Here is a 13411-nt window from a genome sequence, read left to right as displayed (position 1 = left end):
AGAGAGCTGCAAATGAACACTCGTGGTTGCTTAAGCAACTCATGCGGTGCATGCACATGAGAGAAGAAAAATCCCTTTCACTAAAAAAGAAGAGTGGAATTAAGAACCTAGTAATTTAATGTTTAACATTTATCATGCTTAGCTTTCTCACGGATATACATGGAAATGTATGATCCATCTTGTGTACTGACATCATCTTGTATAGGCTAGTACAAGGCAATATTACACAATATTAATGTCTTTTAACACAGAACTCCACTTTACAACACAACTAAATATTTATGTACGGTTCCCGCAAACAATTATTCATGAAAATGCATGATCCATCTTGTGTATTGACATCATCCTTTTTTTTTACCACATACTGCTCTGTCAGCCATACGGGGACAACCAGATCAACCAGATTGTTAAAGCTCAATTAAACTTGTGTTAATTATGGGGGAATCTCCCCTTGTACCAACCGCAGCCAGTTTGCGTTGGCAACTGTGGGGTCGGTTCCTGACATCTCTCCAGAACGGATGCCTCTTTGATGCATCCCTTCTGCCTGTATAAATACCTACAATCATCTAATGAAAGGACATTTATTCACTTTTACATCTGGGCCGAGGCTCTCTCGATTGTTCTCTTGTTTTCCCTTTCAACACGTTATCAGCATGCTCCCGGCGGAGCGATTCCATCTGCGCGACGATCCCCCCTACAGCATCGCTCGCTCGCGTGTTTGTCAGCGTGGTGGTGCCCGCTACTGCGGCCGCCCTCAGGACCGACGTTTCTGCAGTGCGCTGTGGCCATGAATTCCTGCAGGCGAAACAAGGCCATGAAGAACAGAAAATGAATGAAGAACAGGGGAGATGGCATCCATCGATCAAAAGATTGGAGGTTTAAACCGAGAATTCATTGTCTCCCATCACGACAAGAGTGTAAATCGAGATCCACCAACGAACGAATCGGGAAGAAAACGGAAAAGGTACACGCGTTGATTTCTTAAATCGCTTTACCTTTGTTTCCTCTATGAGGGACAGTCTCGTCGCGAAGAACGGCGGCAGTCGAACCCTCGGGCCCCATCGGCAAGGCGCCTCATCGGCGTCCAATGGTGGGAGACTGCCCTCGGCCGCGTGATCCGGCGCACGAGCGACGGGCATCTGGCGCAACGGTGTCCTGGCCCCGGCGCTGCTCCTCCTGGCACACCCCATGCTCGACCATCGGCCTTGCCCCCACGGGCGCAGAGGCGACCCGGCCCCGGCGCTGACACATGGAGCCCAGCGGCGCTCGGGCTCGCGAATGGCGCTTCCAACGGCGTCGTATCCGGCACCCACCTCCCCGGTGACTCCTACTCCGAGGACGAGCGGGGCGGGAGATCCTCTTGCCGCCGGTGGTGCGGCCGACCGGCCGTGGGCGTCTTCGCCTGTGCCCAATCGGGCCGGCACGCCCTCCCCGGAGTCCTCTGGCGCAACCTTCTCCGGCCTCCAACGCGAGGCTCGGCAGCGCTTCGCCCGGGTCGTGGTCTCTCCACGAGTTGCCGGAGAAACGGCCGATCGACCATGGCAGTCGCCGCCCGCGTCGGTCGTGGGGATTGGGGATGGATGCTGGCAGGGGATCGCTATCCCTGGCCGCTTGCTTCTTATCCAATTGGTTGACCAGGCCCAGGCCGGCCCTAGGCTGGCTTCCCCAGCGTGGCCCATTTGCATAAGATTGGGCCACCGCTTTTCAGCCCTTTTTCTGTTGAGTTTTAATATTCCAGAAAATATGTGGTTATTATGTGGCATGTTCAATATGTTTGCTTTTTAGAAATCTCTATAACACGTCTTATTACTATAACGACATTGTTTTGCGGTCGAGATTAAGTTTTCTCGCACAACAATATTGATTTGCGATTGAGAAATATTTTTTTCTCGTAAAACAATCTCATTGTGATTGAGATTAATTTTCTCTCGCAAAATATTAATTCACCCTGTTGAATTATCTTTCAACTTGATACATGATCATCTCATTTAATTTAAGGTCTATACAATTCAAGTTTTTTTTTCACTTGAACATCAAGTTTGCAATATCATTACTATTCATTATAATAGTGGTGTATTTCCGTTGAGTACGATGTATTCCGGAAGGTGCAAAATTTAAAGTGATTTCTTCAAGCTGATGCTTGGGATCACAAGATAGTCATATGGATCTACTGCCTACGCAGATTATCGATGACTACTGATAAAGTCTACATTTTGTCGTTTCGACATTATGATTGCTTTACAAAGTGCTCTCCCACATATTTTTCTAAGTCATGACATAAGGCATTATGAGTGAGTATTTCCTGATTTCATCAGATTATACTCCCAAGTGCTGCGAGATCTACTTCATTCGGGAGATTATCTTCAAAGTGTCATGCTTAGCAATTTGAGATTCGCATTAATGGTTTCAAGATAACTTCTTGAAATATCCATTAATTTTGCAACATTACCATGATGGTCTTTAATTTACTAATTGTAAATTAATTATCTCTGGTAACCGATGGCTAGAGAATTGAGGCATTCGCCCTCGATGGCCACCACTGCCCTACTTGGGCCATGGACATCATGATCACTCTTGTGTCTCGTGGGATAATGTGTGCCATCAAAGACCTGTCGAATTCTCCTACCGTTGGAGTCACACCACTAACAGAATAAACATGTTGCTTTATGCATCGTAAGACATTATATCGATCCAGACCTCAGCATCTGGTTATTCTGTATTAGCAATCCCCGGGATACAAAGAACCTCAAGGGCAAAAGGTTTGAACATCACTCCTTCAATCTGACACCATCATGGCAGTTTGTTGTTTGCATGACGTTCTTCTAGAACCGAGCAATAAAATGACTATCCAACTGTCACATGACCACGGAGAACATGAAGGTTGAATATGCATCAACTGACATGTTTGGAGACTACATTTAGTCCCTCAATCTCCTTAGTGATCTATTTATTTATGTCCATTTCTGATGTTCTAATATGAACATGATTATTGTTGTCATCATATATTGTATCAGCACTTTGGTACAAATACATTTGTATGTATTCTATATATATCTGACAGTGATTTTCATTGAGAATCTTCATGTCTATATATATAGATTTCTACGGGAGTCAATCCGATGAAAAATGATATGTGCCTTGTGGACATATGCACCACAAACTTTATTCTCAGGGTAGTTCAATGTTTCCACTCTCATTGAGAGAAAGGAGATATTTAAATCGTTAGACGCGATGAGGTATTTGTTGGCTCAACTCGAGTCATATTTACTATCCTTGTGGGTACTCGAGTAACGTCGGGATGCTTTATTGCTTCCCAGGTTTAACTCGTACCCTACTAAACTATGAAGGTATCCGTTAAAATAGTTTCCATAGCGAAACTTATGATGACAACAAAGAGAAATAACTTCTCTTTACCATATGCAACGGATATGGAAAACACATTATATGTGTATCATCTGGATTGTACTACACATAAGACACAACCCGTACCACATGTTGTGTACGAGATAGTTTTCCAGAGTGTCTTGTACATGACAAACTTGGCATACTCGCCTTGGTCATCGAGACATTGGGTTGAAACAAAAACTATCAGCAATTCCAATAATTTATGATTATTATGATGCTAAATTCTAGTAACATTTAGATTTTATGTGCACTACAAGTGACACAGGGAAGCTAATTTTAAGGCTTGCACACCTTAAAATTCTACGATGAACCACTCAGACTCCTTGAATGCATCAAGTCGAGGTAAGTGGCTCTTCCCAGCCATTGAGTAGACTATTCAGGTATTCCATGGTTTTAAAAGACATATCTACATGATGGTCTTAAGTGTGTGCTTTATTCACACGAAACCATTGGCTCATTATCCTGACATCGATTTCAAGCAAATCGAATGGGTAACATTGCAAAATTCTCCTTGAGGGCATTCTTTATGGCCTTTGGATTGAAGTTTAGCAATTTGTCCTAATGTCTAGACTCAAAATGGTTTGGTAGAATCATAATATCCAAAGAGTTAAGCTCATTGCATTATCTTTATTTTGGAATTGCAACTTACCAACTTTACGTTGGAGTCATGTAGTTTTACACACTCATGACCAAATTGCATAATATTATTCCCCTCTGTCTTTGATACGTGGAAATCTATCAAGTATTTCCTATCTGCGGTAATTCGGTTGCATACCGATATCATCACCCGGCATACATCATTGGCCCCTCAACATATAGTTGGGATCTATGTGAGCAATAACTGTATTTCTGTCAATACCTCAAGCCCCTCGCATGGGGAGTTATTCAAGGCCAGTATGCTGATTTAATGAGGAACATTTCCAGGCATTAGGGGGAGATTTCATTTACCATAAAAATGCCAGGAAATTAGTGGAATGTTCAACACATTTCTGCCTCAAATCCATGTACTCAAAGATCTGAACCATGCATTCAGAAGTTTTGCAACACATTGCAAATAATCTGCCATGTTCATTTACTGACTATAAAGGTGTCACACAATCCTACAATCCTGTAAAAGTACGCCTGAAAGAGTGGAGGTACCAGCAAAATCCACTCCACTCCTCGTTCAAAGCAACAGGGGGAGATGTATGGCAGAAGTACATCAGGATTCAGCTTCTCGCAAGCAATGATATCAAGGCATGTGAATCAGTAAATGCAAGTCAACTTCACGTTGGCAGACACCTAATGGGTAGTATACACCCAGTGGATGGGAAACCTCCACCAACCCAGGTCATAGTGCACATAATGACCGGGTCATCGGAATACCCGACTCAATCGCATTGGGAAATGGCGAACAGTCACCATGGGTAATGATGTTTCTATCAACTCTATATTGATATATAGATTCTGGAGAAAGATATAACGGAAGTCTACAAATGTCGACATACATTTCTCAACTAGATTGCAAAAACCTTTCAAATGATTCAGATCCAAAGACCATGGCCATGGCAAAGTGTGAACAACACTCGGACTGAACTCAAGCAAAGGGTATAATCTAGGTAGAAATGATCTTGCTCAATAATGGGAAGGTATTCATAAGCAATACCAACACCAGTTTTCTTCTGGAAACAAAATTGAGAACGAAAAGGTGGTGAAACATAGAGCAAGTATTGTAGCACAAGGGTTCATGCAGATACCCAACTATTCTCCAGAGGTGGAATCTCATTCCGATAACTTATATCATTGGCAGTTCAAAATCATCTATCTCTGCAGTTGATAGATGTAGTGATCACATGTCCATGTGGATCACTAGATTCAAACATATATGATTGATTTCCGACGGAGTCTCAATTCTGAATCGAAGTACAAAATGCAACATACATTGTGTAAAATCAATAAGTCACCATATGACTTATTATTATCACCGGTACATTTGGTACAACCGATGTAGTGAGTTCCTTATTCACAAGGATTACTCCTACAATGATGATTATCCATGTTTGTGTGTCTGCAATGACGACACATGTAATCATCTAAATGACGGAGTTTAAAATGAAGGATTTGGGTAAACCAGAATACCGCTCGTTACTACAACTTGAGCACCTTCATTCATACATTATGGTATACTATGTTGTCTATATCCAAAATATATTGGAGAAATTCATTGTGGACAAATCTTATCCATCCATAACTCTCATGGTAGTTCATTCTCTAGACGTAGAGAAAGATCTATTTAGACCAAGAGATGATGGAAATGAGATATTGGGACTCAACGTTCCATAATGCCATTGGATCCACCAAACACAATTGGTTGGGACTCAAGAATATATATTGATATCTCCAAAGGCATCAAACATCTTGTCCTGGTTTTTCAGTTTCACAGAAATGTGAACACCGATATCATTGGATACATCGATTAGATCCCCACTATGTCAGATCGTAGACAAGCTTAGTGTTCATACTAGGTGTGGTAGCCCTCTCATGAAGAGTCTTCCAAACAGACCTCATGGCTACATCCACCAACCATTATCTCAAAGATAATGTTGCTTGTGTTGCCCGGATGCAAATAGGTTACGTAATTAGCAATATTGTTATATTGCATATCTTGCAAGTCAATCATGTGAATGATTTGCTCACCAAGTCTCTACCAGCTTCTACATTCCAAAGATACGTTCATGGAATTGGTATATGACGACTTCGGAATATGCAAGAATCAGGGGGAGTATCCTCCTAAATTGTTCCTGTTCAATGCATCATATTATACTCTTTTTCCCTTCATGAGTTTACTATACAGGTTCTCATAAAGGTTTTTAATGAGGTAATATCAACATGAGATCATATGTCATACTTTCTGTTTTCCCCACCGGGGTTTTTGGGAAAGTATATACGACATATTTATTGTTCTCTAAACTCTACGAGTTTTCTCGTATTGAGTTAAAAGAGACAATAACCATTATATGTTGCATCATTTTCTCCTTATTTTCCCCACTAGGTTTGAAGGAGTTTAGCAACATATCAAACAGTATACTCCTCACATTTTTCCCACAGGGTTTTTGGAGGAGACTTTTTCAAGATGATGATATTACATGGACAAGTGTAGATTAGGGGGAGTGTTAAAGCTCAATTAAACTTGTGTTAATTATGGGGGAATCTCCCCTTGTACCAACCGCAGCCAGTTTGCGTTGGCAACTGTCGCGTCGGTTCCTGACATCTCTCCCGAACGGATGCCTCTTCGATGCATCCCTTCTGCCTGTATAAATACCTACAATCATCTAATGAAATGACATTTATTCACTTTTACATCTGTGCTGAGGCTCTCTCGATTGTTCTCTTGTTTTCCCTTTCAACACAGATCAAAGAATGAGCCACCTTTTTATTACGGCGGCTCTAGGAGCCGGACCATCCCTAGAACTTGTCAGCCTGCCATTCTTGATCTGGAGAACCCAAATTCAACAGCCCAACCAGCAGTGGCGGAGCTAGCTGAAAAACTCTGGGTGTGTGTGTGTGTGGGGGGGGGGGGACACAAATGATCAGTGTCTAGGGGGCCAAATGCTAAAAATGTTTTAATCTAAGTCTTCCTAATTTTTTTCTTCAGAAATTGGTCAAAGGATGGGGGGGGGGGGGTGGCAGCGCCCCCCTGGCCCCAATATAGCACTGCCTCTGCCAACTAGAATTAAGGAACAGAAACAAAATGGTCATGGACACAGCTCAATCAGACCAATAATTGAAAATACACTAGTGGAGAACTAGTTAAAATGACGAGCCACGAATTTGAAGGGTACGACCTCAGTATCAACTACAAACACATGAACACACAAACTATGTTCTCTAGTAGGTTTGTAGAGCTGCAGATTGTATGATACCATCAACCAAAGACCATGCAAGTTTCATAAAAGGAAACAAAGCTTTTTTATACCCATTGTATGTGCTCTAACATAAATGTAAAAGCCAAGCTAGAAGGAGATAACATAAAAGCAAGGCAAGATCAATATTTAAGATTGGTGGATAGCAAAATGCATAGCAAAAGATATGCTGGCAGGAAACCAAACATCTCAAACACAAATAATATATTATCTCACATTTGCCCCAGACGAGGAGCTAAAAGAGTGACATCAATAATTATTACATGAAACAAATATATCAAGTGACAAGGTTCATTCCTATAGCTAAGCATTCATATTAGAGGATCAGTTACAAATTCTTCATGGTTAACCAGGTTCATTCTTATATATAATTAAACATTCCCATCGGAGGATCAGTTACAAATTCTTCATGGCTAGCCAGCATTGTTCAAAGCAACAGAACGACATGCACCCATGAGTGCGTGTATCCAACAGACATGTCAAACAGAAGATTTGGCATATATCCAACAACTGATGTTTACTAGGACACCGGAGGAATGTTAAGTATGTAAGCCTTTACTGACCATTTGATGTCCATTCCGCGAAACATGGAGTGTAAGGCAGACCTTCCAAGAATTCTCCAAAAGTGCATATAACATGCACTTTCTGATCATCCATGTCATATGATAATACCTTCTCCTTACCGTCAGTAAGGTAAATCAAATTATGTTCTGGATGAATTGCAAACATTGAGTAGGACTTGCCGTTTTCACGACAATCCTTTCCAAACAGTTCAAAAACAGTTGATGGTACACTTTAGCATCCACTGTCCACTATCATAGTCCTCAAGAACCCAAACAAAGAGTTGGCAATCATCTTGATTCTCTATATGCCAAGCATACAATCGTCCCCGAGACTGCCCAATGGAAGCATCGCCACCGTTGTTTGCCATGCCAGGTGGCATTATAATTTCCCCCAAGCATTCCTTTCCATGTCCAGTGTGACTATTGTCGAATAACAAGTAAAGAAATGCATACTGCCACTCAAGAAGGTGCTTTGACTGCTTTCTAAATTACTAAACGGTTTTACATCGACATTGAAGCACCGACTCTGCATCAAAGTCCATCCTCCGTTTTCCGATGAGTAGGTCATTTCCGTGGACAGGCCACGAAATGCGCCCAGGTGCACAAACACCACAAAGCGGGAAGGAATGGCCAGGTCAAAACCCAAAAAGTAACTACCTAGGCGAGAACGCAAACAAAGGTATTTCAGGATTTGGAAGTCTTGGTTTTGAGGGGCGACCTTTTTCAGGCGGTCGCGCAATTCCATAGGAGGGAATTCTATACAAGGCAACACAGTCCACTAATGGGTGGCAGGATTGCAGACAATGTAATCAAATTCCTTAGGCTCTCGACATTTGAAACATTGCCCTGGTCCTGGATTCAGACAAAAATTCCAACAGTGGTCCTTAGGATAGGGAGGTTTCCAGCATTTGCAGAGGGGAAGGCTGGTGCTGCATTGCGTGACGCTGAAATGTTGGTAGCTGCTCCGTAAGAAGGGGAGGTCAGCGTCGACCATGGGAGGACCTTTCCCGGAAAAATTATGGAAGCGCCAATTGTGGTCCTTGTAGAAGAAGCCGGACATGGCCTGCGGCGACCTCTTGCGGACGCTGGAGCCAGAGCAGAGGGCAAGCCACTCTGTCGACACACACTTGAAGCGGCATAGCAAGATGTAGAGCACCCGCAACAGGATCTCGGTGAGAACGTCCTCCGGGAAGATCGCCGGGGGATCCTCCTCCTCCTCCTCCTGCACATCCTCCCTATTAATCTCCTTGTTCTAGACATATGGTAGAGATATTTCTGTGGTTATCACTCACATTTCATGGACCGAAGAGTACAAGTGGTGAGGAATGCACCTCAGAGGCGACGGGGCTGACGGCGAGGTCAGGCGTCAGCGGTGAACAGGATGGGGCCTCCTCGAGGCCAGCGCCGGTGGGTGGCCCCGCTCCATGAATCCTTGCTCGCCTCCTCCTCCTCCTCCTCCTCCTGGGGGCATCGCAGGTCAGCTGGCTGGTGGAGCGAGGGTTTGGGAAGAGGAAAGGTGGTGGCGATAGACTTGTGTCATCACTCGTCCGTCAGAATAATCAGTCGTGGTCCAGTAGTTCGTCTGCAACACGGTGGAAAATAGTCATAGTTTCCTTAAAAAAGGGGTAATGCTAGGCGCCGGCGCGCCGGCCTAACTTTTCGACCGGTCTGCCCTTGGCCATTTGATTAGCACAAGCACAACCGTCAGATCTGGAACTGTTTCCGTCCTTCCCTCATCTTCAACCTCCTGCACAAGGAAAAAGGAGAGGAAAAAGAGCACCGCCCCCGCACACGTCGACCGCCTCGCCTCCTCGTCTTTCCTCACCGCCGGTCGCCGCCCTCCCCGTCGGTCGCCGCCGCTGGTACCGTCCTCCTCGTCACCGCATGCAGAAACGTCCACGTAGCTCGTTGTCGTGCCGGTTGCAGCAAAAAAAAAGCCCACACCACCGTCGAAAGTATCTGTGGTTCTCATTGATTGATGCAAATAAACATGCCCCTGCCTTTGCCATCACAACTCAGCGGTTTGCCGATAGTAGCAAAAAAGCTGCCGGTTGTAGCATTCAGGTGAGTGGTTGTAGCAAAAAATCTTCCAGCAAAAATAGGGTGATATTCTATCAAAAACCAAAACAACGGTGGTAGCAAAAATCGAAACAGGTTCCAGCAAACCAAAACTCCATTGGTAGCAAAAATGCAAAATCGAGAGTTCTTCAAACAAAGCAGAAAACGGTGGTTGTAGCAAAAATTAGAGCTGCTTCCAGCAAACCAAAACCCCATTGGTAGCAAAAATGCAAAATTGGGTGTTCTTCCAGCAAAGCAAAAAATAGTGGTTGTAGCAAAAAATGAAGCCGCTTCCAGCAAAGAAAAATGCCATTGGTAGCAAAAACGCAAAATTGGGTGTTCTTCCAGCAAAAGCAAAAGACAATGGTTGTAGCAAGAAATGGAGCTGCATCCAGCAAACCAAAACGCCGGTTGTAGCAACTGGAACGAGGGTAGCGCCGGCTAGCCGGAGTGAAACCAGGGGTGGGGGTGGGCTCCTAGCATGCTTGATGTAGGGGAGCTGAGCACGCCGCCAGGCGCAACACCAGCGCATTGCTGCAGCTAAGCACCGCGCAGCTCCAGTGCGCCACCGATTGCTGCTCGAGCACGTCGTTGGTTGCAGCTCTAGCGCATCAACGCGGCTCCGCACTTCCTGGAAGTGGTGATGGACAAAAAAATGCAGAGAGAGAAGGCAGGGAGAGTTGAGCGGTGGAAAAGATGCAAGGGGATGGGAACGAGAAGATAAGAGCAACTCCAACGGGCCGACCCAAATGGATGACAATTTCGTCCGCTTTTTGGTGGATAGCAAAATGCATACCAAAAGATATGCTGGTAGGAAACCAAACATCTCAAACACAGATAATATATTATCTCACATTTGCCCCAGACGAGGAGCTAAAAGAGTGGCATCAATAATTATTACATGAAACAAATATATCAAGTGACAAGGTTCATTCCTATAACTAAGCATTCATATTAGAGGATCAGTTACAAATTCTTCATGGCTAACCAGGTTCATTCTTATATATAATTAAACATTCCCATCGGAGGATCAGTTACAAATTCTTCATGGCTAGCCAGCATTGTTCAAAGCAACAAAACGGCATGCACCCATGAGTGCGTGTATCCAACAGACATGTCCAACAGAAGATTTGGCATATATCCAACAACTGATGTTTACTAGGACATCGGAGGAATGCTAAGTATGTAAGCCTTTACCGACCATTTGATGTCCATTCCGCGAAACATGGAGTGTAAGGCAGACCTTCCAAGAATTCTCCAGAAGTGCATATAACATGCACTTTCTGATCATCCATGTCGTATGATAGTACCTTCTCCTTACCGTCAGTAAGGTAAATCAAATTATGTTCTGGATGAATTGCAAACATCGAGTAGGACTTGCCGTTTTCACGATAATCCTTTCCAAACAGTTCAAAACAGCTGATGGTACACTTTAGCGTCCACTGTCCACTATCATAGTCCTCAAGAACCCAAACAGAGAGTTTGCAATCATCTTGATTCTCCATATGCCAAGCATACAATCGTCCCCGAGACTGCCCAATGGAAGCATTGCCACTGTTGTTTGTCATGCCAGGTGGCATTATAATTTCCCCCAAGCATTCCTTTCCATGTCCAGTGTGACTATTGTCGAATAACAAGTAAAGACATGCATACTACCACTCAAGAAGGTGCTTTGACTGCTTTCTAAATTACTAAACGGTTTTACATCGACATTGAAGCACCGACTCTGCATCGAAGTCCATCCTCCGTTTTCCGATGAGTAGGTCATTTCCGTGGACAGGCCACGAAATGCGCCCAGGTGCACAAACACCACAAAGCGGGAAGGAATGGCCAGGTCAAAACCCAAAAAGTAACTACCTAGGCGAGAACGCAAACAAAGGTATTTCAGGATTTGGAAGTCTTGGTTTTGAGGGGCGACCTTTTTCAGGCGGTCGCGCAATTCCATAGGAGGGAATTCTATACAAGGCAACACAGTCCACTAATGGGTGGCAGGATTGCAGACAACGTAATCAAATTCCTTAGGCTCTTGACATTTGAAACATTGCACTGGTCCTGGATTCAGACAAAAATTCCAACGGTGGTCCTTAGGATAGGGAGGTTTCCAGCATTTGCAGAGGAGAAGGCTGGTGCTGCACTGCGTGACGCTGAAATGTTGGTCGCTGCTCCGTAAGAAGGGGAGGTCAGGGTCGACCATGGGAGGACCTTTCCCGGAAAAATTATGGAAGCGCCAATTGTGGTCCTTGTAGAAGAAGCCGGACATGGCCTGCGGCGACCTCTTGCGGACGCTGGAGCCGGAGCAGAGGGCAAGCCACTCTGTCGACACGCACTTGAAGCGGCACAGCGAGATGTAGAGCACCCGCGACAGGATCTCAGTGAGAACGTCCTCCGGGAAGATCGCCGGGGGCTCCTCCTCCTCCTCCTGTTGCCCATCCTCCCTATTCATCTCCTTGTTCTAGACATATGGTAGAGATATTTCTGTGGTTATCACTCACATTTCATGGACCGAAGAGTACAAGTGGTGAGGAATGCACCTTAGAGGCGACGGGGCTGACGGCGAGGTCAGGCGTCGGCGGCGAACGGGATGGGGCCTCCTCGAGGCCAGTGCCGGTGGGTGGCCCCGCTCCATGAATCCTTGCTCGCCTCCTCCTCCTCCTCCTGGGGGCATCGTAGGTCAGCTGGCTGGTGGAGCGAGGGTTTGGAAAGAGGAAAGGTGGTGGCGATAGACTTGTGTCATCACTCGCCCGTCAGAATAATCAGTCGTGGTCCAGTAGTTTGTCTGCAACACGGTGGAAAATAGTCATAGTTTCCTTAAAAAAAGGGGTAATGCTAGGCGCCGGCGCGCCGGCCTAACTTTTCGGCCGGTCAGCCCTTGGCCATTTGATTAGCACAAGCACAACCGTCAGATCTGGAACTGTTCCCGTCCTTCCCTCATCTTCAACCTCCTGCACAAGGAAAAAGGAGAGGAAAAAGAGCACCGCCCCCGCACACACCGACCGCCTCGCCTCCTCGTCTTCCCTCACTGCCGATCGCCGCCCTCGCCGTCGGTCGCCGCCCTCGCTGTCGCTGCCGACTCGCGCCGCCACTGGTACCGTCCTCCTCGTTACCGCATGCAGAAACGTCCACGTAGCTCGTTGTCATGCCGGTTGCTGCAAAAAAACCCCACGCCGCCGCCGAAAGTATATGTGGTTCTCATTGATTGATGCAAATAAACAGGCCCCTGCCTTTGCCGTCACAACTCAGCCGTTTGCCGATAGTAGAAAAAAAGCTGCCGGTTGTAGCATTCGGGTGAGTGGTTGTAGCAAAAAATCTTCCAACAAAAATAGGGTGATATTCTATCAAAAACCAAAACAACGGTGGTAGAAAAAATCGAAACAGGTTCCAGCAAACCAAAACTCCATTGGTAGCAAAAATGCAAAATTGAGAGTTCTTCAAACAAAGTAGAAAACAGTGGTTGTAGCAAAAATTAGAGCTGCTTCCAGCAAA

The 13411-nt window shown here is 45.0% G+C and overlaps 1 protein-coding gene and 1 pseudogene across 1 annotated transcript; both read right to left on the bottom strand.

Annotated features, from left to right (window-relative positions):
- Positions 1-156: 156 nt before the first annotated feature.
- LOC123151205 (uncharacterized) lies at positions 157-1779 on the bottom strand. Its single transcript, XM_044570950.1, has 2 exons — positions 996-1779; positions 157-795 (listed from the first exon to the last, which is right to left on the bottom strand). The coding sequence occupies exons 1-2, from the start codon at positions 1761-1763 to the stop codon at positions 649-651; spliced, it is 915 nt and encodes a 304-aa protein (XP_044426885.1). The 5' UTR covers positions 1764-1779; the 3' UTR covers positions 157-648.
- Positions 1780-11121: 9342 nt separating this feature from the next.
- LOC123153153 (uncharacterized) lies at positions 11122-12371 on the bottom strand (annotated as a pseudogene).
- Between the last annotated feature and the right edge of the window lie 1040 nt (positions 12372-13411).

The sequence above is a fragment of the Triticum aestivum genome, chromosome 7A, assembly GCF_018294505.1.
Source record: "Triticum aestivum cultivar Chinese Spring chromosome 7A, IWGSC CS RefSeq v2.1, whole genome shotgun sequence".
Classification (NCBI taxonomy): domain Eukaryota; kingdom Viridiplantae; phylum Streptophyta; class Magnoliopsida; order Poales; family Poaceae; genus Triticum; species Triticum aestivum.
The sequence above is the reverse complement of the archived record's forward strand: the minus strand, read 5'-3'. Positions and strand labels throughout refer to the sequence as shown.